Source organism: Lepidochelys kempii, chromosome 16 (genome assembly GCF_965140265.1).
Source record: "Lepidochelys kempii isolate rLepKem1 chromosome 16, rLepKem1.hap2, whole genome shotgun sequence".
Taxonomy (NCBI): Eukaryota; Metazoa; Chordata; order Testudines; family Cheloniidae; genus Lepidochelys; species Lepidochelys kempii.
Window position 1 is genome coordinate 20227634 of NC_133271.1, and position 25624 is coordinate 20253257.

The following is a 25624-nucleotide window of genomic DNA, read 5'->3' on the forward strand; positions in this document are numbered from 1 at the left end:
ATGGTATACCTATGCTGAGAGCAGAAAGATCAGACTTTAATGAAAGCTGCTGAAGCCTCCTCATGCTGTTCCATGTTTTGCTTTTGACAGCCCTACAACAGAATGTGGAGGTGGAGATGCTAGTTGGTGAGGAAGGAATCAATTCTCTGTTAAAGACAATGAGGACATATTCTGAAAATGAAGAACTGCTCTCAATGATCTGCACTTTACTAATGATGATTTCAGCCAGTGGTGGGTCCTCTGATCCTTTCATATGGACATATTCTTGTTGTTTATCCATCTTTATCTGTTGGATTAGATACATAATGGAGAACTCCGTGACTTAGCCTAGCTATGTTGCTGTACATAGGGTATTTTTCCATCTCGAAAGCATTAGTCAGCCAGTTCTATTTGCAAGTCAGCTGGGAGCATAAGGTACATTATATTCGCACTAAGTGGTTTGAGACTGGATGTATTAAAGAGGTGGTGCGCTCAGGCTTGGTTGGTTAACAAGTGATTCTTATTACTTTACACAGATAGTAACACTGGGGAAAGCTAGGGCATGAAACCTGGGTTCCATTGCTGCCCCACCAGCACCTAAGATTAAGTTAGGGGTATTTTTAGTAAAAGTCACAGTCAGGTCACTGGCCGTGACTTTTTGGTTATTGCCTGTGACCTGTCCGAGACTTTTACTAAAAATACCCATGACTAAATCATAGCCTTAATTATGATGGTATTCGGTTGATTTTTGTGAAGGATTAGGGGAAGGATTCATCAATGCAAAATGAACATGTCCAAAAAAGATTTGAAACTGACCAAAAATATTTTACATTATTGTATGCAGTGTAGTCGTAGCAGTGTTGGTCCGAGGAAATTAGAGAGACAAGGTAGGTGAGATAATATTTATTGGACCAGCTTCTGTTGGTGAGAGAGACAAGCTTTCGAGCCACGTGGAGCTCTTCTTCAGATCAGAGAAGAGGCCTGAGAGACCCAAAGAAGAGTGATGTGTGGTTCAAAAGCTTGTCTCTCTCACCAACAGAAGTTGGTCCAATAAAAGATATTACCTCACCTCACTTGTCTCAAAAATATTTTAAGTATTTTATTTCAACTTATAAAAAATATAAAAAGGCAGCTATCTAAGATTTTTGGCACCTTTGACCTAAATTACCTAAGTTATGGTTCAAAATGAATTCTTAACTCTGGAGTTGGCTAGGTTGGTTGGATTGCTAGACTGACTTGAATGGCAGTGATTGGTGCCCTCTCAATAACTTTTTTTTTTCTTCCATGAAACTCAAAACTATAATAGGAAGAGAAGCTCAAATTGAAAAGGTTCTGGAAAGGCCAGTCACCACAAGTATAGTCTGTGTGCATGTGGTTCTCATTAAGAATCCAGTACATTTCTTTTGCTCATTTTCATATTGCCCTTTATCATATTATGTTGCTCCCTTGTTTCATGACTCCTTCTGATTTAAATTTGTTGTTAGTGGTGGCAGTGGCAATATAATTATAATATGTCCTTTTCTGTGCTTATTAGAAATGGCTGCAGAAGCCCTGAGGAAAGCTGGGGTCATCACAGATGTTCTGTCAATTATAAGCAATTTTCCTCAGAACAGACAGATCTGCCTCTCTTGCTCTGGTATTCTTTGGAGCTTGGCTGTGAATGGTAAGTAGAACACAGCAGATACTGTGCTTAGCTGGGTTCAGAGATTCTTGTAGCTTGGGGATGAATCTTTTTACTGACTTCTCCCAACTTTGGGTACAGTGGGGTGTTAGAGAAAAGAATGTGGGTGAGAGCTTTGCTTGAATAGCATTAGGAGATCCATCGTTGAATGAGCTATGGGGCAACACAGACTGAAGATCAGTGCAAACGTCTCAATATCCCTAGTGGTGATAAGGACCCAATTTATAAATGTTTCTGTGGAAGGCTGAGGTGCGTGCTGTTTATAAACATTCAGAAATGAAAAGTGGGTTATGTGGCTACGGGTTCCATCACATAATGTGGTGTGTTGTGATAAGAAGAGGAAATGGAGTATAATCAGCATATTGGATTGATTTAAGAAACAAGCCTAGCAAGTGCAGGTGAATTAGATGATAGATTGGTAGAGAGGGGGAATTGTCTTTGAAATAACCCCACAACACACCCTAGCTGCCTCAGGAAGAGATTTGTGTAAAAAACCTCCAGCCTTGCATTTCTATCCTACAGTCCTGTCAGAAACAGGATCAGGCTCACTCTTGAATAGAAACCCCCAAGGAACACCAGCAGGTGGCATTCCTTCTGAGTCAGTGCTGAATTTATGCCACAGCATTGCATTACGCTGCTGCTGGAAGATCCCCTTTTGCACTAGACCTAAATCTGAGGCCCTGACCATGGGTGGTGATTAGATTCCATGACGCTTCTTGAAAGAGCAGGGATGTGTTATTCTCATTGTCAAGGTCAAAAAAACAAAACAAATGTGCGCAATTGTATTCTGCACGTATAATTTCCCACTGCAGGTTCAACTTGATATTTTTCTCTGTGTGGTCTGTTAGGTATCATTCCTGAGTGCCATGTTCTACCCACAGATGGCTGCATTTTAGGTTTGGGTGAAGCAATTCCTGTATATAGTCTGCATGTTAGATTAAGCTTGTAAAACTTTTGCAGATGAAAACAGCTGGAATCATGCAAGTGTCAAAGTCAGATTCAGGACTCACATAATTTGTCAGACCACTCTGTTTATCAGCAAAGCGCTTTGCTAATGCACCCAGATGTGAGCCCCTCTCTGAGGTTCAAGATAACTTATTTATACAGCTAAGCCAAAGCCAATTTAACATAAGAGACAAAAGAAAGCAGAAACTGACTAATATACATACATATCTTATTTGCATACTAACGTTTACCAATCTCCTAGCTCAGTAGGAGCTCTAAGTTAATTAGTTTGAGGACCCATTGTCTCACACTCCTTAATGTTTCTCTTCCTGACAACTATATTTCAACAAACCCTTCAAGTAGCATTTCTTTAATGAATTATAATTTCAATATAATTCATTCTACTTTCACAATCCCTCCTTTTGGTCAAGCTACGCAATGACCAACAATGCCTGGGTTCCACATATCAGTCGTTCTTTATCTCTTTGTTCATCAGTGATATTTAAAATAATCAAATTAGCACTCTGGTTTGGGGCAGCTATCTGTGTAGCATGCCTGACACAATTTTGGATACAACAGGAAAGTAACTGAAAACATACAAAAATTATTAGGATTCCAAACAGGAGAGTTAGGGCTCCCTGAAACAACCAGTTTCCTATGCCAGAGAAATTGAAAAGGTTACCTAGCCACTTCCATAAAGAACTTGGCTCTTCGTGGGGAAGATATGTGATTTGTTCTAAGTGGCTAGCACGATCTATTACCTCATTGGTGTTGTCTGGTATATACACACAGCAGTCTTTTCCAGTGAGAGCACAAGTCCCTCCTTTTGCTGCCAGCACTATGTCCAATGCCTGACGGTTTTGGAGGGCCATCTGTCGGATTGCCCCTGTTTCTTTGGCCAGGGCTCTTAAACTTTCTCCAGTTTCATTTGCCATTATTTCAATTACTGCTTGTAACCTTAGGAGCCGTTTTGCATGGTGTATTACTCTCCCTAATGGTATTAAGGAACCGCCAATGGCTGCTTCCCAGGTTAAGGGGCTTATGTTATTTACATACCATTGGGCATCTGTTAAGTCCCTTCTTTTTCGCCTGAAATTGCGGAGGCGTTCTCGAGGGAAGGTTCCTAGCACTCAGAATTGTGAGAAGAGTCGGGCGGGATAACAGTTTCCTGACCAATTAGCTGGTAGTGCGGTATAAGCTCTGGTCCCACACACCCAGTGATGGCCTATTAAGGCCAGGAAGGTTCGGTTGCACCCATTTGTCATATAGGTATTTGCAAAAGAGGAGTAGTATCCCCCAAAGGGTACAGGGTAAGTCTCCTTAGGAGGAGTAGTGTTATTTGCATGACATTGAAAGTTTGTATTATTTTCACTAAGGTTACTGTAGGGAGAACATGAGATTGATTTCTCTGTTTGATCCCAGGTTGAGAAAAAATTCATATCTCCATACCCGGCCCGCCACTTTTTAGTTTTGTTTGAATAATCCCATACACCATTGGCCACAATATGCTGAAGGCAACGGCTTTTCCCCAGATCCAGCCCTGTCCCATTACACACCCAACACCAATGACCATTTCCCTCCACCACACTTATCCATTTAGATGTGTTTATTCCCACCGCTTCCCAAGTGTCATTGCTGTTCCATATTTTGTTAAACAGACGAGGCCCTCCAGTGAGGTCTGGGGACTTGAGTGGGATAGCCAGATACCAGTTTGAGAGTGGGCTGGGATGTGGCTGCGGACTCAGCAATTAGAAATATTAAGGGTCTGAGCTATCCACACCTGCTGCTGGATAAAAGAATTTTCATCGTTGTCTCCCCTGACCGTAAGATACCAGCAGCCAAGGAACAGGCAGAGGCGCATGTTGGAGGCAAGGCTTTTCTGGTTCTGACAACCTCAACTGAGGGAACTGCAGTCACGGTTTTACGCCTGCTAGGCTCACTACTGCCTTTTTTTTGTGTGTGTTTGTCGTCTGCTTCTGGCAACCCTTACAAGAGCGTAGATTGTAAGATATTGCAGACTGTTCCTCTACATCTTCTTCTGGAGTCAAAATTGACTCTGCGTTGTCCTGAGGTGGTGATTGGTTCTCTGGGGATGGCGCCTTCTTACACTGTGAAGCATGTATCCATGCTGCGATGCCAGATAGTTTAACAGCCATCTGTGTAGTAAGCAGTACCTGATGAGGACCCTTCCACCAGGGCTCCAAGGTGTGCTTTCGATGATGGCACCGTACGTAGACCCAATCACCTGACTCAAGGTTGTGGCAAGCGTCGGAGGTGGGTTCCATGGGCCAGGCGACTCGAACCTGTGAATGGAAGTGACTTACAGCTTGCATTAGTCCCTTGCAATACTGAAGGAGTGCACTGTGAGTCAAGTTCAAATCTGGAACGGGAGTAATGGTAGTCATAGCTCGCATAGGGCGTCCCATAACAATTTCAAAGGGACTTAATTTATGCCTTTGGGATGGAGTGGATCTCATGTCCATAAGGGCTAATGGTAAGGCTACTGGCCAGCTTAGTCCTGTAGAGTCACAAATTTTAGCAAGCTTATTCTTAAGGACACCATTTCGTCTTTCAACTGCACCTGCGCCCTGTGGGTGGTAGGGACAGTGCAACATGTGTTTGATGTGCAATATACAGTCCAGGTGTTGAACAAGTTGTCCAGTAAAATGTGTACCCCGATCACTGGACAGAGTAGCAGGAATTCCCTTGGCAGGCATAATATGATTTAACAAACATTTGGCAACAGACAATGAGTCAGCCTTGCGACAAGGAACAGCTTCACTCCAACCGGAGAATAAACATACCATAACCCATATCAATTCATAGTGTTGACACTTAGGCATTTGTGCAAGAACGGTGCTTGAGGCAGGCCCCAGAACCCCTGGGCCGCTTTTACAGGTTTACCAATATTATGGCTTTGGCAAATGGTACAGGCTGCACAGTGGCGGGCTGCAAAAAAACTAAAATGGGGGGGCCACCATCCTGTCTTTGTTACAGCAGAGACCATCCCCTCCTTTCCGACATGCGAAACACCATGTAGCAGGGCGGCCAGAGATGGGTAGAGTGAAAAGGGGGCTACAAAGGCGCCAGTAGGCGAGCGCCAAAAGGAATCAGGATGTAGAGAGCAACCTTGGGCAACCCAGGATTCTCTCTCGGTTTCTGGGGCAGAGTCTTGGAGCAGGGTGAGGTCAGTGAGGGACCAGGAGGGTAAGAGGAGAGCGGAGAACAAGGGAATCAGACATTTCGACTAGGCACGCTGCAGCAGCCACAGCACGCAGGCAGGGGGGTAAGCCTTGGGCAACAGGGTCTAAAGTGGCAGAGAAATAAGCCACTGGGCGGTTCTTTTCTCCGTGCATCTGAGTGAGAACTCCAAGTGCACACCCAGATTGTTCGTGGCAGAAAAGGGTAAAAGGCTTAGAATAGTCAGACAGCCCTAAGGCAGGGGCAGAAGCCAAACCCTGTTTGAGGGAAACAAAGGCAGAATTGGCCTCAGGGGGCCATGGCATGGGGTCAGGCACAGAGAATCAAGTGAGTTCCTGGAGAGGTTTTGCAAGGGAAGCATATCGGGGAATCCATTGTCTGCAAAATCCAGCCATGCCGAAAAACTTCTGGACCTGGAGTGGGGAGCGAGGTCGGGGAAAGCTAAGGATAGTTTGGACGCGGGTGGGAGAAAGTGCACGGGAATCCTAGGAGAGGAGAAAGCCAAGGTATGTGTCATAAATATAAAGGGAAGGGTAAACCCCTTTGAAATCCCTCCTGGCCAGGGGAAAGCTCCTCTCACCTGTAAAGGGTTAAGAAGCTAAAGGTAACCTCGCTGGCACCTGACCAAAATGACCAATGAGGAGACAAGATACTTTCAAAAGCTGGGAGGAGGGAGAGAAACAAAGGGTCTGTGTCTGTCTGTAGTCGTCTTGGCCGGGGACAGAACAGGAATGGAGTCTTAGAACTTTTAGTAAGTAATCTAGCTAGGTATGTGTTAGATTATGATTTCTTTAAATGGCTGAGAAAAGAATTGTGCTGAATAGAATAACTATTTCTGTCTGTGTATCTTTTTTGTAACTTAAGGTTTTGCCTAGAGGGGTTCTCTATGTTTTTGAATCTAATTACCCTGTAAGATATCTACCATCCTGATTTTACAGGGGGGATTCCTTTATTTCTATTTACTTCTATTTTTTATTAAAAGTCTTCTTGTAAAACACTGAATGCTTTTTCATTGTTCTCAGATCCAAGGGTTTGGGTCTGTGGTCACCTATGCAAATTGGTGAGGCTTTTTATCCAACATTTCCCAGGAAAGCGGGGGGTGCAAGTGTTGGGAGGATTGTTCATTGTTCTTAAGATCCAAGGGTCTGGATCTGTAGTCACCTAAGCAAATTGGTGAGGCTTTTTACCAAACCTTGTCCAGGAAGTGGGGTGCAAGGTTTTGGGAAGTATTTTGGGGGGAAGGACGCGTCCAAACAGCTCTTCCCCAGTAACCAGTATTAGTCTGGTGGTGGTAGCGGCCAGTCCAAGGTGTAATATTTTGTACCTTGGGGAAGTTTTGACCTAAGCTGGTAAAGATAAGCTTAGGAGGTTTTTCATGCAGGTCCCCACATCTGTACCCTAGAGTTCAGAGTGGGGGAGGAACCGTGACAGTATGTGACAGAAACTTGACAGAGTAGTAGTTTAGAGTGAGAAGCTTTGTGACCCTTATTTGCTAGGGCAGTAAGGAGCACTAAAGAGTCAGTTTCAGAGGCAGACAATGAAGGGGAACAGAGGAGTAGATCATCTACATATTGGACTAGTGTGGACCTGGACGGGAAAACAAGGTCAGCAAGGTCTCGAGCTAATGCTTGGGAAAAATATGACGGGCTTTCAGTATACCCCTGGGGCAGTGTGGTCCATGTGTACTGTTGCCCCTTGTAAGAAAGGGCAAACAGGAACTGGAAGTCAGGGTGAACCGGGACAGAAAAGAAAGCAGAGCACAAATCAACAACAGTAAAATGAGTTGCATCTGGTGGGATAGAAGCCAGAATCTTTGAGAGAGGCAAGTTTTGATTCTGTCCACCTATCATTTGCCTCGTCCCACCACTGCATGAAACAATCAACCTCTCCTTTTGCCAATTTAGTTTTAGGTTGGCCGAGTTTGTCTTTTAAGACGTCTACTCGGTCTTTGTCCTGAGATCCTAACAGTGGCCACTGAATTTTGGGATTCTCCTGAATTAGTCCTTTGCATTCCCATACACATCTTTCTCCCCCCGCCAAAGGTCAGCCTTTTGAAGCCATCCCCCACCTATGTCATGAGGTTTTCTGTTCATTAAAACACAACAATGCTAGCAACAAGACCAACACCACAGACAAACAACACAAAACATAGATCCATGGTATTCTGAGTTATTCTTCCGCTGGCGCCAGCTTGCTTGTAGAGTCTAAAAACAAAAGAAACAATTTCCACCCCCCTGGTGGGGCAGATTATTGCTTAATAATAATACCACTTTCTTGTACAAATTTCCTTGCTAATTGCAGGAAAAACAGAAGAATTACCTCCAGGCTGTACTTATTTTGTTCTATAGTCAGGCTAGTGAATTACCCCACTCACTGGTCATTTATGAAATTCATGAGGTGGTGTACCTCAGTTTCCCCTCTTGTGCAACAGACCATGTTTGCAATAGTTTCTCTTCTGTACCAAGCTTTAAGTTTATTCTCAGGTAATAGCTGAGACACAGCTTCAGATTTTAGCACTATATACACACAGAAAATTCTCTTTTGCCTAACATCCCTTGCACTGTGATTACTCTTTTACACAACTGTACCCCAATTACACTTCCATCTTGTACAACTAGACACAACCAGGAGCAGCCAAGTTAAGTTCCAATAAAAACCCCTTACATCCTTTAGTGATTTTGATTACATTACCCAATAGTCAAATAATTTTGATCAGATTCTCTCTCTGCCTGCTGCCTACAGCAGTCCCTTATAGACCATTTCTGTGGGGAAAGGGCCCATTTTCCCTCAGAATAGCTGTAAAGGCTTCTGGGGACAGAAGTGTAGTCGTGGTAGTAGCCACTCTACCTAACCCCCTTAGCCTAGACCATTTTTCCAGAAATTTACAGGAGTCCGGACTCTTCCTAAAATACATAAACTGAGCCGGCATTCCTTTAGGGAACAGTCCCAACTTAGACGTCTGGTTACGCATACAGGAGGACTTTACATGCCAATCACACAAGAAGGAAAGTCGGGTTCGTCAGAGCCATGCCCGGTGCAACACACAAAAGGAGCCCACAGGCTACTGCCTCAATCGCCCTTGCTTTCACACCAAGGGTTTTACCCATGGTGCGGTGCGGCTGCGATTGTGCAGATTTCACTCACTCAGACCGTGGGGACAGGAACCCTTTGGTCAGCCGATCCCCGGACGGAGACGGCGCCCAGACTCAAACACACCACAGGGAGGACGGATAGACACAGAGACAAGACAGTCCTCAGTCCGGACAAAACACAGAAATAATAACCTGACCAGATTCCTGATGTCAGATCCCGGGATCCCTACCAGAACAGAGTGGGAACCAACAGGTTCGATGGCGTAGACTTCACTGTGGTCATGCACCCTTCCGTTCTGGTGGAGGACCGCTCGGGCCAAATGCCCAGGTGCCAGCTTGCCACGGCCGTCCTAAGAACAGTCAGGAGTCACACAGCCCCAGAGAAGACGGTTGCCAACTCGGTGGAACCTCAAAATTGTCAAAGTCAGATTCAGGACTCACATAATTTGTCAGACCACTCTGTTTATCAGCAAAGAGCTTTGCTAATGCACCCAGATGTGAGCCCCTTTCTGAGGTTCAAGATAACTTATTTATACAGCTAAGCCAAAGCCAATTTAACATAAGAGACAAAAGAAAGCAGAAACTGACTAATATACATACATATCTTATTTGCATACTAACGTTTACCAATCTCCTAGCTCAGTAGGAGCTCTAAGTTAATTAGTTTGAGGACCCATTGTCTCACACTCCTTAATGTTTCTCTTCCTGACAACTATATTTCAACAAACCCTTCAAGTAGCATTTCTTTAATGAATTATAATTTCAATATAATTCATTCTACTTTTACACAAGATTATTTTACTAACATAAAGAAGAGCTGATGGAAGTAATCTAGAGCATGATCAAATAAGTAATCAATAGTGTGTTTTTATACAGAAAACATAACTTCTGTGATACCTTTGTGCAGTAAGATGATGTTTGCCTGCAGTTTAATCTGCTCACTGCGTTAATGTTTGAGTTAACAAACTCTGCTTGCTATATTGGCATTTGGCTTTTCTTCCTAATTCAGAAAGTAACATGGGACAAGCATCACTAAAAAATGCTGTCCAGATTATCACTGGAGTCCTCCAAGAACACCGTGAGAATGGAGAGGTGGTTGAGTCGGCTTGCTCTGCCCTCTGGGTTCTGACACTTCAGGGTGAGTTTTCGTACTTGCTATGCCTTATGCACAGCAGGGGTTAGTCTGACCAAATCACGCACAGCAGTTATTTAAGTAGTAATTAAAATGAATGTTGAAGAAGTGAATCCTCTATAAGTTACCTTGGTGCAATACAACCTGCTGTACTTTAGCTGGCAACATAGTTACCCTCCTAACTGAACCAGCACCCCCTAGTTCATCTCTTTCTGACAACCTCAGACGAAGTTTAATTTTGTAATAACTCTTAGCTAGGTTAAGTAAATACTGCTATCAGATACTACAGTGATGAGCACGGTTTAAGAACCTCTGTAGAATAGATTGTCACCTCTTAGTTGTCTTCTCTCACAACTAAAGAATCTCAGGTTTGTTACTCTCTTTCCAACGTAAAACCACCCAGCACAGTATTAGTGCTGTGGAGAGTATTACAAGGAAAGGTGTTTAACATGAATGTTGTCAGTGCCCTGGGAAGAACACAAGTTAAAAATAGAAGCATTATCTATGTATCACTATTCCTGTACATTAAAAGGAACATCTTTGCAGTATGAGTCCGATACTAGTGCTCCTTCGGAATCACCTTATAGATGAAAACATCCTTGCAGCATTTTCATGCTACCCTTTCTCCTTTTTCACCTCTACCATTCAATCCCCTTATTATGGCCACCATCTTTCTAGCCACTGCATTCTTTCCTCTCCAACCCCTACTAGTAAAGGATGTTGTTTTTGCAGCATTCCTACCCTCTGCTGATCTGGGGTGTAAAAGGCTGTAACCAGGAATTGAACCTGGAGCTTCACCTAGCAGATGGCTCATAACTGTCTCTGAGCCCCTGGACCAACTCACAATGCTCAGATATTCTATTAGTCTGTATTATAGTAAAATAGGCCTAACAGGGCTTACGTTTTAGTTTTGGTGCATGGTAAAGGAATCCTTGTAGAAGCTTGAGGCAGAAGCTGAAAGCACTGATGGATATTTCACTGGTTATTTTTGCAGGCTGCTTAACTGAAAACCAGTATGAACCAACAACTCTGCTTCTGTTGGATGCTCTCAGGATGAACCCAGAAAGACCAGTGCTGGTGAAGAATACGTGCTTGGCATTGGCAAGCCTCCTAAGGATATCTGGTAACAGTCCAGAAAGGTGTTTTTAACAATGGCAAGTGGGCATCAGAGGCAAACAACACTGTAAAGACCAAAGGTTCCCAGTGGGGTTGGGAGGGGCATCTGCCCTCCTGTATCAGTTCTCTCCTTTTGTCGGAGAAAAACATACAACCTGTCAGAGAAAAACATTCACACAAGAAAACTGGATTAACCCCTCCTGCCCAAGAACAGAAGCATGAATGTCAGAGGGAACTGGTGGATCAGCAGAGGGAGTGGGACCCTGTTGTAAGCTCTCTGTGTTTAAAATACTTCCTTGTGTTGAGGTTGTTCTAGTGTGTAAAACTGATACAGCTCAAGGACGGTTAATGAAAAATGAACAAAGGGTATGTGGGACATAAAGAGAAGTTTTGTCCTGCAGGAAAGTGTCAGCTGCTTACACAGTCCTACACATTATCTGAAGGTGCTTCAGAATAGTCTTCCAAGGCAGGAAATCTGCCGCGGCCTAGTAGAACTTGTGTCCTTCTCTTTCAGAGTTATCTGCTTTCAGACTTATAGTAACAGATACAAAGGGCAGCGGAATAAGCCTGATCAAAGACTCCTATCACTTTCACTGTGATGATCCAGAAGTGGTGGAGAACATCTGTATGCTGATTAATGAGATGGTTCAGTATGGTAAGGTCTTGTTCTTTCGTGTCTTTGCACAGTCCTTTTTGTTCAGACAATGCATAAAATCATAACAGCAACCAAGAATAATTCTACACTGTCAATGAGCACAGTAACTGGAAATTACTGCTTGCAGTCCCCAGCAAGACTACAATACTGTACAATAAGGTATCGCTCAGCTTCTGTGGTATGAAACCTGAAATATGTTTTCAGATTCAGGTTAGGAGCTGTTATGAAACTAGTAACTGCACGTCTGCGGTTGCTTCTCCCCAGATCGTTCACCATGGAAGTGTAAATAGTAAAGCAGGAAAGGCAATACATTGCAGTTTGAATAAGAACATCTAGATCAGCATAGAGCCTTGTTTGTCTTATGAAAGACAGGAGAGAGGAAGGAAACAAAATTTCAGGTGTGGCCTGCCTCAGAAATAATGCACTGGGCTCATTTTTCTCCCACAAGAGTTAACATCTGACCCTTCCATTGAAACTGCTCTTGCCTACTAGTATTGCTTTGTGTGTGTACAGTAAGTTCCTCAGGGCAGAGACGTTCTCATGATGTGTTTAAACAGTACCCAGTGCAATGGGGCCCCAATCTTTGTCACAGCCTGTACACTCTACTGCAGTGCGAGTAATTAATACACAGAGGCAGAGCTCCAGGCCTCTCAGTTTCTGTGCTTGCATATCAATTGTATTAACATGAATGCTCATTAGCAACTTATAGATGCTGAAGGAATTTTTCAATTGTCCCTTACTTGATTTACTTTAATTTCCATCTAACCGTATCCCACTCTTCCTCGTGGCAGTAATACTTTAATCATGCACCTGAGGTTACAATAAACTCAATGTTTGTTTCAAACTTCTTTAGGTCAGTCTTGTTTCCTAACATAAGGGCCTTTCCCTCCCCTAGCTCCTTTGGCCATTGTCAGGTGAGAGCTATGGAAGGTGAAATACTATTCCAAGCGTTATTACAGTAACTAAGATAGATTCCCCTGTTCCTTTTCATCAGATGGCATAGTGCTAGAGATGATCTCCCAGAACATGAAGGAGCTGCTGACTGAAATGAGAGTCAAGTTTACATCCAGTATGGTAGGTGGCGGTCACTGTGGTAACAAAGAGCATGCTCCGTCTATTTGTACAAATGGTTTTATTTCTTGGCTATGGCTTGCACAAACATCAACCATCTGGAGTAGTTTGTGGCATCCATCTTACCCAGAGGAAGATACAGTGCAGGAACTTGTTGGGGTCGGGGCTTCGTGTGGACTCAGTGTGCAGGGTATTTCGGAGGCATGGGGACTCAGAATATTTCTAAGTGTACTAAAAAAATAAGCAGGGGGAGCATAGTTTATCAAACTTCATGCTGAAAATCCTCTTAAATCGATTAAATATAAGTTTGACATTATTCCCACTTCATCCAGCATTAGCCTGCATATATTTTTTATTACATTTTTATACCAGAAATACAGGTTAAAGTATATAGGAACAAGACAGCTATATTACAAAGCAGAGAGGAATTTATTGATCTATTAAATAACCCTAAAAACCCAAGCCACTTAATTGTGTGGGCTTGCCCTCTCAGAGAATTATATTAAATTCATTAAACAGCAAAATAATTCCCACCTTTGTTTTTCCAACACTAGAGTGACCTACACTCTTAAACCACCAAGTTATTAACCTAGAGTACTTTGCCATCAAGCATGCAGCAGTTATTTAAAAAAAAAACCCAACCAAAACAGACAGTCAGAGCCTCCACCCTTACTCTTCTGTTAGTCATGAATTTAATTTGCTCACATTTCTCTTCCTCCAGAATGTTTGCCTCATAGGCCATAGTACAAAGTAATTACTTTCCACAATGTTTCTCTTGCTATCATTACCCTTTCCATTTCAAAACAAAACAAAACATTCCATATGTGAAATACCACTGAAAAAACAATAATGATTTTATTACAAACCCTAAGAGAGATCCTTCCCTCTCCCTTTTTCTCTTCCTCTTATCAAGGCTTTTTACATGCTAGATATTGCTCCATGTACTTATATACATTGTGTAACATGACAATTATTGCTAAATATTTAGAGCAGATTCCTGATTACCTTTTAGCTTTTCTTTAGTTTTAGACAGTTTATGTAAATTTTATAGTCTTACGAGCCAATTCTGCAATCTTTGCTCACCACTGTAGTACAAAGGAATTAAGGGTGAGAGTAAAGTTTCTGAATTCGGCCACACATTTGCTAAAAGTAAGTTATTGTAGACCCAAAAATGCAAATGAGATATACCGCCTGAACTCCTATAAAAGGACATTAAATACAGAATAGATTTTTGTACCATAGTTATTAATTGTATCTTTACACTGTAAAGTAAAAACCAGGATAAACTTGTATTTAACAGTTTTCACATTTCTCCCCAGGAGATAATTACCCTTGTGGATTCAGCACTTTTGAAACTGCAGAAGTAAGGTAAAAGTGAAGCTTTGAGTCCCATTTTGTGGGTATGTGTTAACATACACTGTGTATGAAATTAGCGCTTTACTATTTGGCAAATTCAAAGCACCTTTTAGTTAAAGTAAGCATTTTATTTGTATTATCCCAGCTCTGTTTTGTTTAAAAAGAAGCAGTGGGATGCAGGGAACAAAATACCAGACTACACTCGGGCAGCACGTATGGCCCAGTTAATAAGGCATTTGCAGCGATACCAGCTATCAGCTGGTATCTGCCCCTGGGAAGTGACCCATACTTCAGGAACAACACGTTCTAATTTCTGCCTGAAGGACCATACTAGGGAAATAGTCTAAAGAGTTCCTATCCTTACTAACACTCATTTAGATCTATGAGAGTTACTAACTTTGGGAGCTTTGCTGGAAGTTGAACCAGCCCCCCGACCCCTCCACGATCAGGAGGCTACAAAGATGTCCATCAGCTGCCTTTGTCCTCAACCAAGAATGGCTCAGCCAAATGAGAGTATGAGCCTGGACCTGTCATAAACTTCCTGTCAGGGTGGTTAAGCACTGGAATAAACTGTCTAGGGAGGTCATGGAATCTCCATCATTGGAGATTTTTAAGAGCAGGTTAGACAAACACCTGTCAGGAATGGTTTAGATCAGTGCTACTCAAAGTGGTGGGGTCCGCGAGCCGTTGGCTGCCGGTCTGCGCGCACATTGGGGGAAAAAATTGCCGGTCCCCCACATAAGAGAGCTTGAGTAGCACTGGTCTAGAGAATACTTAGTACTGCCATGAGTGCAGGGGGCTGGACTAGATGACCTCTCGAGGTCCCTTCCGGTCCTATGAGTCTATAACAAAAGCTGTTCTATATATACAAGACTTGAAGTCTTCTGATTCAGGTAGAAATGCCTGATTCCTTCAGAAGTATTTTAAAAAGATTTTTCTCCCCAGAAGGAGATACTGCCTGTATTATACAGATATCATCTGCTTGAACATATTCCATTGTATTCTTTACAACAAACCGCTTTGACTACTGACTATGGAGAGTCTGACAGCAGTGTTATTTTGGGAACTTGCCTTTCTTTGTGGATTTTTAAACTACATTTAATCTCTAACATACTCTCCTAAAAGATGAATAAAAATCATACTAAGGACTACAGTCTTGGAGTTAAGTGAGCTTTATGTATTTAATGAGCTTTTGGTCCATGGATTATTCATTCGGAGCATAACAGCTTCTTCTCAGGATTAGCTCTACCTCAGCAGTTCATGAACAGACATATGATTCCTTGTAAAGAAATAGGAGTTTATTATGCATGTGTTTCACATGTCTGGGTGAATGAAACTTTTTACAAGACTCTCAGTAAAGTTTACTGCACTTTGACTGCTTTCTTCCCCTTGCAGTTCCAACATGTATATAGGTCCACTATCAGATTAGCTTAGGTGTTCTAGTCTATCTTTCACTTGCAATAGTCTCCTTTTCAACACGTACTCTTAGGTACTACCAGTTTGTTCATAAAATCTTACGCTGCTCTGGGCAATCTGGCGTGCCACAGCTGCTCCTGTGTCAAACGGGATCATTCCCCTGTAATCGGAATAAATGCAGGAGCGGGGCAACAGGCTTCGCACACTTTGGTTCAATATTTCTAGCTGGTCACTTTCCAGTTTTTGGGACACTACTAGTCTTTTGCTGTTAAATATCCTAATATTAACAGATGTGACGTCAAAGGTATTTAGAGCCCAGTATCATCTCCTTCTTGTTATAAACCTAAATACATGGAGCTAGGAAGTGAGGCTCTAATTTATCTTCTCTTGACAAAGCTGAGGGCACACAGTCTTTCAGCTGGGGCATCAACTTCTTTCATAGCACATGAAGTGTTTACAGAGCTCAGCTGGCTGAAAAATGTGGGTGCAACACTATCTACAGGAGGAGGGATGGAAAGCAGCAAAACATGCTGCCTCTAAGCAGCAGGATCCAGAGAGACAGAAGGTGTGTCAACACAAGACCAAGTGAGAAGAGATAATAACATACACTGTACTGGCAGAGAAAGGGAGCAGCATACAGAATATTTACCACACTAGTAACCTTTGCCCATGCTAGAAATGGATGTAGAGGTTGTTAAAACTCTTGCCCTCTAGAGCAGGGGACTATTTATGCAGCATCCCCTTCCAAAAATAGCCATGAGCAAGGATACGAAGCAACTTCTTTTAAAGTACCCACGGTCAGTTTTTGATTGATTTTTCTCTGACTGATTCAAGGATAATACACTTGGCAAGAGGAGAAAGCCATCATACAACTTCATAGGAATCTAGTCACCATTGGAATCTGCACAGTAAATGCTGCACAGCAGAAAATGACAGGATTGAATCGTTGACGTTTTAGAATTTATTTTTCTACAGTTTAGGTTTGGCTTTGATAGCTGCTTCCCACTGCTTTTTCACTAGTGTGTATAGTCTCATAGCTGCCTGCGCATCCTGAATCTGGAAAACAATGAAACAAGCAGCAGGTTAAAGAAAAAGCAGAAGTTGCTGTAGGATCATTGTTAATGGTAGTCACATCCTCTCACCCATTTTACTCCCCAAATAAAAGTAAACCTTTTTAATTTCACTTGCTGTTTCTCTTGATACTGAAATCATGTAAGAGAACACTTAATGTAGGTGATGGGCAATTTCCATAGGGTTAGTGTTCATGAAAATAGGTGATTAACGCTATTGGTATGAAGCAGGTAAGGACGGTACAAGCTTTCCTCAGACTGGTATTGGACATTGATATGCTGAGTAAAGATTACCAAATCTCTTGGGTACAGAGATGACAATGAGGGTATACTTCTACTAGGGTTCCAGAGCCTAAAGCCCAAGGCACTGTTGATCCACCCATAAATACATTTCCCCCACGGGTTTACATACTGAACAGTGCTCCGATGTCTGCACTTTCACATTCAGCAGTTTCTCACAAAGCAGTTTCAGAGATGGACGTCCACTCTAGAGGCAAAAACAAGAGAATCACATGTTTGTTCTGCCAACAGCTAAATTGAATATCATCTACTCCGTTGCATGAAGGACACAATTACTCAAGCTAAATCCTGCAGTAATTTTAAAAAAAAAAAAAAAGTTAGGATGGAAGGTTTTAGTTTAAGAATACCCATTAAACCACAGTGTGTCTAAGTTTCTACAAATGAATTGGTGAGACAGATGCCGTTTATCAGATCACTGAAGGATCTATTCAAACCTCCACTTTTGTAAATCCCTTCAGCATTGTAAGAATGACATACACAGTGATATCACTTACAGCAGCTCATCTGACTATAGCCTCATCAACCATGGCTTTTTAAAGCTTTTAGCGATAGGGAGAAAGGAAAAAATTAGGTGTCTTGTTTTGAAATTTAAAATATGACCTGTCACTTCAAAGGTAAACCTTTGGATCTTGCTTGACAGATATTTCCAGGCAAAAACGTGACTTTTATATTACTTATGAAGCTGCTCCTATTAACAATATCACAAAATAGAAGAACCCACCATTTTCTATATATAGATCAATATTGTCCTATTTGACTGCCCAGAAAGATGATAGAAAGACCCACTTCCCTGTTTTGGGTTTCAGGAAATGGGAAAGCCACTGAATTTGCTGTGCATGGTAATCTTGATTGGCAGTAAGTTCCTTAGTACTTTAGATATTCCAAACACTGTATAATAGGCTTAGCAGAATTCAATTAAAAAAAAATTTAACAATAAAAATCAATGTTTATTTTAAGCTTTTTAAAAATTTGTATAAATTTAAATGTTCACAGTTGCAGGAAATTATGGCAGATCAGACAATTATTTAATAACCGTAGATGTTGAGATTCAAAAAAGTTAAAGCTTTATAACCATTAAAACACAAATTGTCAACATCACATGTCAAAATATACAAAGTAAATATCCTTAAATCAAACTCAAGTTCTTAAACAGCATTTTTCTTCCTTTGCTTATCTGTACATTTCAATTATTGATGGAAATATTTCTTCAGTTTGTCTGTACAGTGAAATCGAAGTTTACCGCTATTTACTGAAAAAAATCTATCCTTCCAAGTCTATGTCAAAATACATTAAACTAGCTACTCTTCATAAATGGCAGTGCGTCAGATACCCTCATTTTACATAAAGACAATTCAAGCAGAGAGGGGAAAGGGCTTGCCTAAGCTCGTACAAAGAGTCAGTGGCAGAACAAGGACTGGAGATTGAATGTGCAGTGGGGAATCATTCCTCTAGATTAGTAGTTCTCAAACTTTTGTACAGGTGACCTCTTTCACATAGCAAGCTCCTGAGTGTGAAACCTCCCTTATAAATTAAAAATTTTAATATATTTAACACCATTATAAATACTGGAGGCAAAGCAGGGTTTGGGGTGGAGGCTGACAGCTTGTGACCCCCATGTAATAACCTCGCGACCCCCTTAGGGGTCCCCTGCTGTAGATCTTGTTGCCTTGCACTAGCACTAAATGTTAGTGAATCAAGATACTATTTTCTGCAAGTTTCTTACTTTGACTTCCTTTCTGAAAGGTTTGTATCTTTGTGTGTCCCGAATTTTCTTTTTAGGATGATCAAGAAACAGGATCTGAAAGAAAAATATTTCCACTGTAAAGAATGCAGTAGCAGGATACTGTATACAGCTGAGTGCACCACTCCCATCGATTCAAAGGACAGTTCACAACATGAACAAGTAAGATTGCCGGTGTTTGGACATCCTCAGTATCCAAGAATGAGAGCCCCAACCAATTTGCATAACGTGGCTCAGATGGGAGCCATCTTCGGGAGGTGCTGCCTGTGGAGCTTGTATGCCCCAGCACAGAATACTCCAATCTGATGCAAGTGGCCGTGTGTCTCTGTATTAATGAGGCCACGGGCCTCACCGTAGAACTTCATAGACTGTGCTTTGGCCTTCCCTGAATATGCAAACAACTTGATCAACGTGCTGATTCCTAGATTAGAAGGCAATGTTAAAACTACATAAAATGTGCCATGAGAGCTTTAATGTCCCTAAAGAGCAGATAAAAACAGACAATCCTAAGGTTTCATCTGAAAGACTCAGTCATTGTATAGTTGAATAATGCTGTACTTTAACCTACTCTGGAATTACAAAGACCGAATGGACCCAGCTACAATCTGAACCTATGGTTCCAGAGAGCGGAGGTGTTTTAACCTAATGCTTCAGCTAACATTCTGGGGTGACAAGTCAGTCACTGAAGACAATGGCTTCAAAGCAGTAAATATCTAACTACATACCTTTAAGTCATTGTGGACAGCATGCCCAACTAAAATCCTTCCTCTCAAGATGTCAGCCACCTCCTTCTGAACACTTTTAAACTCTGCTCCTAAAAATTCAACACATTTTCAGTAAGAGACAAAACAAAGCACAAGTTGTGAGACAGCATTAGGAAGTGAAGTATTTTATGTGGTAGTCACTTCCTTGGGACCCAGGGTACTGGAGAATGCAGAATTCTTGTACACAGTAACCCCCAGCTTGCTCATAACTACAGACTTGAAGATGGCAGAACAGGCACACACATGAACAGAAGTAGCAATCAACTGAGAAACAGACTTCTACTTATTGGCCTAAGACCACCCTTGCATTTTTGTAGGCAATGGTTACAGAAGTTACACTCTACTGGGGCAATAATGATCACTCTGCAAGAAAGTGTCTCCACAGAATGTATTTTATTCATGATCTATTGTAGAGTTACCTTTCATTTAGATATTTTAGGGTGTGCTGAGATTGCGATTGTTTTATTTTTATTAATAGAACTAAACAGGCCCCAAAATAGCTTAGCACTAACTCAGTCAGGGATGTTTCTGTGGTGCTCAACTGGATCTCTCTCTCTTAAGGAATGTGCTAGGAAAGATCTCTTACCTTTCTTTATGTCCTTGGGCCGTATGCCGCTAACAGCTGTCCTGTAATCGGTCACTTTTTCTGTAGGCTTGACATATTTGTCATAAATACACTTTCCAAACTGGTTCACAATGGATACACGAGCCAGTATGCTGTCTTCACCCTGGGGCCCCACTCCCACCATCTCACAGTCCATGGCTACAGCTTTTGTCAGCCTAGAAGAGGATACCAGAGTTAGAAAGCCTTTGCTGTGATCATATACTTTTAACTTCTAGATGTACAAGTTAGCCACCAGTTAAAACAAATGGGGCACTTAACATCTCAGAGTAGTTTCAGTCTGTTTACAGACTCAGGAAGACATCAGTTTACGCTCTATTATGTTTGGAAGCCACAATGGTAAGAAAGAGAAAATATTTGACACTTCTATATATATATACAGTATATAGAAATTTTACGTTAGAAATAAAACCTACCCCGCAAAAGCCTTTTCTTTAACCAGCACCTGTTCCACAGACAGCTCTGATTTGCCTTCTTCAATTCCCATATTTCTTCTAGCAACTTTTGCTGCTTCAGGTCCTATTGCTGCTTCAATATCCTCTGGATCTACACCATCAAACCAGATGTCAACCCTGCCAGGCAAAGACAAAATTACACTGTAACACTGTTAAAAAATGTACTGTCTAAAAGGCCGTTTTATCTTTGAAAGTTTGGCTAAGCCTGATGTTTATAAAAGCAAGGACTCAACTAATTAGTCTAAATCAGTGCCAACTAGTGCAACAGTCAGATGCTGTAGACCATGTAGTTTTACTCAAATATCAGAGGACTTGGGTTAGTCTGTCCCATATGGCTAGCCTGGAGAGTGTGGAATTATTTTTACTGTAATCTTATACTGTGTTCTTCAGGATACACGTTATAAGCTTAGAAGTATCTCTGTCTGAACTTCTGTCCAGCCACACACCCAATCTATTCCCCTGTCCATTCTGCCCCTTCAGGTACCAGAGATTCCTTAGTTCCCAGGTCTAAATCTGTTAGTCACCAGGTGCTCTTCCACCCGTCTTTTGCTCTCCTTCAGCATTTCAGTGGAGCTCTTTCAAGATTGCAGGTTTTCTTTTTTCATTCGTGTCCAGGGCCGAGATTTTTGTGGATTTCTTTTCCCTAAACCTTTTAATTTATAATAGCTTGGGATGTTTGTATGAAAAGGCACCTCCAAAACAGGGTTATGGTACAGAAATCTGTCCGTTCTGGTGGGAAGGGAAGAGAAACATCATATACTGTAATAGATGAGATGCAGGTTTCATTTTCAACCCATGTCTCTTATTCCCTGGGTGGCTAAAGTAGGAAGTGCTATTAAGGGAAAGCGCAAAATATCTTGCATTGCCAAATAACTGCCTCCTCTGGCCATTAAGCAATGGTCCTAACACCCTTCCAGGCAGTGGCCCCCAAACTTTCTACCTCATGCCCCCACCCTATGTCCGTGCCCCTGCCCCAGAGCTGGGGCTCTGGCTCCGGGAGGGGTGGGAATGCAGACAGGGGCAACAGGGCTGAGGCCACAGTTGAGCGCAGGGCAGGAGCAGAGCTGGGTGGCGTTCCCTCCCTGTTCCCCATGGGGGCTGGCCCGGGCTGCAGTTGTGGACCCCAATATGGTGTGTGTGCGCCCCACAGTTTGAGAAGCTCTATTCTAAGGGGAACCATGTAGAGTCCATGAAGATAGCAGCAGTAACTTACAGCCTGTACAGTAGGGAAGAGGTGAAATTTTAAGGGGAGGTGGTATAAGGAACAAAGGAGTCCTCCTTTGACAAAAAGCACAGCGTTGCATCACTGTCTAATGTTAATCAACTGCAATTAGAATAGTTACAGCCACCTACATATGTAAACATTAGGCCTGAAATACTCACTCTGCTCGTGGCTGCTCTGTGTGCTCTTCAGCTTTCCTCCTCTTATGTTTTATGTCACCTTGTTCCTTCTCAATATTGCCATTTTTTCTTTTCTTGTGTTTCTTTCTGTTTCCCTTGCCATCACTCAAATTCTTGTCAGGTGCAGTTCTCTCCGATTTTGGGGTAGCCAAAGGAACACAAACTTTGGCAGGATCACTGTCCATCTTGTTCACAGATTTGAATTTTCCCATATTCCCACCTCCATTTAGGGCTGGAATTCCTTTGACATTTCCCTTTTTGGTTGTGTGCTTCTTGGAATATGTTTGGGATACAGGAAGGGACTTATCCAAACTGGCAGCCTTTTGTTTCAGCAGCTAATGTGACCCAAAGAAACCCCACACAATTTACTGTAGCATTAAACTTTGAAGTTTCCCAACCCAACCCACCAACACATTTACTTTCTTGCTTGTGAATTTAGTACTCAATTTCTGTGCATTTCCAACCCTGGAGTTGCAAGTTCTACATATACCTACAATACAGGTACACATGTAGGCAACAGCAATGCAAGATTCCCCCATACTGAGCCCCACCATTTCAAGGGGTGAAAGAATAGTTCATTCTCCATGGTCCATTAAGTCATTGATCTCTCTGCTGAGATTAGTGAGAAATGGGCCAATAAATGCCAACAATTTTAGCGATGAGGACACCTATCTATTAAGAACTGAACAAGTTTTTCTTGTACAATGAAAACTGCAGTTTTCAGTCAATTTCACAGTGAATCTTTAAGTCTCCTTACACACTCCTTTTCCTCAATCGTACCTACAATAGTTTAATACCGAGAACCATACTATTATAATTCTCAAATCAGGCCAGAAGGAAAGAGGTTGTGAAATTTACTAGTTTCCTATGGACCAAGGGATACTTATTTCCACTTCTGGATAATTCCCTAATTTGACTACTGAACCCGCAAAGCATTTCTTGTTTCAAGAGTTCACAGCAAACTTTATTTGCATAAAACATGCTGTGACCTTAGCCAAAACACCCCCTGGACATGTCATGTCTTTATGTACAGTACCTAAGTCTGCACTTCAAAAGAAAGAGGATACACTGAACTAACACCTGTGGGGATCTCAAACACTTAATCCCCCTTGCAGATTTTCACTAGAACTTAACTGTTTATGGGTTACCCCACTGGGGCCTGGTACTAAACTCTTGGATGTCACTGACCTCTTGCAGAGTCTTCCAGTTAGAGGAGAACTCCTGAGGAACTTTTGGGGGTAGCACCCCCAGAACTTTGGTGTCCTTTTGTTTTTTCTTTCCCACCTGCTTGACTTTGTTTTTCCATAATATTTTTTTCTTGTTCTTCCTGTGCTGTTGTTTTAGATTCTCAGGGTTAGCGGTGGGGAGGCTTATTGAAGCTTTTGACTCTTTGGTCTTTATTTTAGCCATTCTGTCATCAGAAAACAATCACACTTTGAAAGCAACATCCATTTCTGTCAACAAGATGCATAAATCCTACGTTATAGGAATATATATCCATTCATTTATTTGCCACACCGGCTAATGCTTACAAAAGGTATTGGTGAGCTAAGCCTGGATGCAGACACTCTCTGGTTATCCACAGAAGAGACATAGCATGGGCTTCGCACTCAGCCTGCAGGGAAGCGTTTACAGAACTACACAGCAAGTGACAGTTTGCTTTGCATCCCCCTAGACAGCAAAACCTGGATAACCACCCTCTGGATTTCCAGTATGGTTGATGTGGGATCACTTCCCTGTGGTTTCCATACAGATAAGCCTTCTATTAAACTTCTCCCTCTCCCCCACCCCATAGCCAGGGCTTGCCAGGCCCTGAGAACCAGGCCAACCCCATCCACAGACCCCTGTCACCCCCCACCCCAAGGAGCGCCCATCCCCCGCCCGCGCAGAGCCGCCTGCCAGCGCAGGGGTGGGCGCGACCCACTCACCGCCCGCTTGCGCTGCAGCGCCGGGAGCCCGGCACACGTGCGCGGTCAGCGCCCCTCGGCTCCCAGCGCCGCCCGGAAACCGCTGCGAACGGCCGCCGGCGGGAAACACGCACCGCGCCGCCTCGGGCCCCCCGCGGGACGGGGACACGGGGCTGCAGAGCGCACTGGGGAATGGTACTGGCGGTGTGGGGGTTGGGGGCATCACCGTTGGGGTGCGCCGGGTTTGGGGACTGTTAATGGGGGTGCACTGGGGGATGCGGGGATCGCCGTTGGGGTGCGCCGGGCTTGGGGACTGTTAATGGGGGTGCACTGGGGATGCGCCGGGGTTTGGGGACTGTTAATGGGGGTGCACTGGGGGTTGGGGGCATCACCGTTGGGGTGCGCCGGGTTTGGGGACTGTTAATGGGGGTGCACTGAGGGATGCGGGGATCACTGTTGGGGAGCGCCGGGTTTGGGGACTGTTAATGGGGGTGCACTGAGGGATGCGGGGATCACTGTTGGGGTGCGCCGGGTTTGGGGACTATTAATGGGGGTGCACTGGGGGATGCGGGGATCGCCGTTGGGGTGCGCCGGGTTTGGGGACTGTTAATGGGGGTGCACTGGGGATGCGCCGGGGTTTGGGGACTGTTAATGGGGGTGCACTGGGGATGCGCCGGGGTTTGGGGACTGTTAATGGGGGTGCACTGAGGGATGCGGGGATCACTGTTGGGGAGCGCCGGGTTTGGGGACTGTTAATGGGGGTGCACTGGGGGATGCGGGGATCGCCGTTGGGGTGCGCCGGGTTTGGGGACTGTTAATGGGGGTGCACTGGGGATGCGCCGGGGTTTGGGGACTGTTAATGGGGGTGCACTGAGGGATGCGGGGATCACTGTTGGGGAGCGCCGGGTTTGGGGACTGTTAATGGGGGTGCACTGGGGGATGCGGGGATCGCCGTTGGGGTGCGCCGGGTTTGGGGACTGTTAATGGGGGTGCACTGGGGATGCGCCGGGTTTGGGGACTGTTAATGGGGGTGCACTGAGGGATGCGGGGATCACTGTTGGGGAGCGCCGGGTTTGGGGACTGTTAATGGGGGTGCACTGGGGGATGCGGGGATCACTGTTGGGGAGCGCTGGGGTTGAGGACTGTTAATGGGGGTTCACTGGGGGATGTGGGGATCACCGTTGGGGAGCGCCGGGTTTGGGGACTGTTAATGGGGGTGCACTGGGGATGCGCCGGGGTTTGGGGACTGTTAATGGGGGTTCACTGGGGGATGTGGGGATCACCGTTGGGGTGTGCCGGGTTTGGGGACTGTTAATGGGGGTGCACTGGGGGATGTGGGGATCACCGTTGGGGTGTGCCGGGTTTGGGGACTGTTAATGGGGGTGCACTGGGGGATGCGGGGATCACCGTTGGGGTGTGCCGGGTTTGGGGACTGTTAATGGGGGTGCACTGGGGGATGTGGGGATCACCATTGGGGTGCGCCGGGGTTTGGGGACTGTTAATGGGGGTGCACTGGGGGTTGGGGGGATCGCCGTTGTGGTGCGCCGGGTTTGGGGACTGTTAATGGGGGTGCACTGGGGGATGTGGGGATCACTGTTGGGGAGTGCTGGGGTTTGGGGACTGTTAATGGGGGTGTTTGAGGGGTCATCTGGTGTGTGTGTGTGTGGGGTGCACTTGAGAGGGAGCACAGCAGGGTGAATATGGGGTGCACAGAAGAGGG

General features: G+C 43.8%; 3 protein-coding genes across 11 annotated transcripts in view; 2 read left to right on the top strand and 1 right to left on the bottom strand.

The window, feature by feature from the left end:
- STKLD1 (serine/threonine kinase like domain containing 1) overlaps positions 1-21199 on the top strand; it is a 38197-nt gene extending 16998 nt beyond the window's left edge. For 5 of the 7 annotated variants that reach the window (XM_073314026.1, XM_073314025.1, XM_073314022.1 and 2 more), the window contains 8 exons: positions 91-231; positions 1514-1642; positions 9908-10036; positions 11025-11153; positions 11661-11801; positions 12796-12875; positions 14192-14240; positions 18794-21198. In XM_073314026.1, coding sequence (XP_073170127.1) covers positions 91-231; positions 1514-1642; positions 9908-10036; positions 11025-11153; positions 11661-11801; positions 12796-12875; positions 14192-14239 — 797 coding nt within the window. In that variant the 3' untranslated portion in view covers position 14240; positions 18794-21198. Of the gene's footprint in view, positions 1-90; positions 232-1513; positions 1643-9907; positions 10037-11024; positions 11154-11660; positions 11802-12795; positions 12876-14191; positions 14273-15173; positions 15459-18793 lie in introns of those variants that run through there. The other 2 variants (XM_073314024.1, XM_073314023.1) reach the window with 2 other exon arrangements.
- On the bottom strand, positions 15509-24016 carry REXO4 (REX4 homolog, 3'-5' exonuclease). Of its 3 annotated transcripts, none has more exons than XM_073314031.1 (9): positions 23926-24016; positions 23186-23408; positions 21980-22332; positions 20558-20713; positions 20106-20299; positions 19481-19569; positions 18738-18812; positions 17127-17201; positions 15509-16700 (listed from the first exon to the last, which is right to left on the bottom strand). In XM_073314031.1, exons 2-9 carry the CDS (start codon positions 23405-23407, stop codon positions 16614-16616), a joined length of 1251 nt encoding a protein of 416 aa, XP_073170132.1. In that variant the 5' UTR covers position 23408; positions 23926-24016; the 3' UTR covers positions 15509-16613. The 3 variants fall into 3 exon arrangements, with proteins under 3 accessions (XP_073170132.1, XP_073170131.1, XP_073170133.1); XM_073314030.1 differs by having other exon boundaries at positions 23186-23451; XM_073314032.1 differs by lacking the exon at positions 23186-23408.
- Positions 23522-25624, top strand: part of ADAMTS13 (ADAM metallopeptidase with thrombospondin type 1 motif 13) — a 33688-nt gene continuing 31585 nt past the window's right edge. The window contains exons 1-2 of the mRNA XM_073314814.1: positions 23522-23534; positions 23944-24099. Of these exons, the coding sequence (XP_073170915.1) occupies positions 23522-23534; positions 23944-24099 (169 nt within the window). The remainder of the gene's footprint in view (positions 23535-23943; positions 24100-25624) is intronic.

Bases quoted from the DNA above. Each gene is read 5' to 3' on its own strand.
- REXO4 (XM_073314031.1), bottom strand. From the start codon at position 23,407: ATGGCTAAAATAAAGACCAAAGAGTCAAAAGCTTCAATAAGCCTCCCC. The intron at 20,300-20,557 runs GTAGGTTTTATT...ATCCTCTTCTAG, and splicing joins AAAGAAAAGGCTTTTGCGGG to GCTGACAAAAGCTGTAGCCA. The intron at 17,202-18,737 runs GTAAGAAACTTG...TTTTGCCTCTAG, and splicing joins CTTTCAGAAAGGAAGTCAAA to AGTGGACGTCCATCTCTGAA.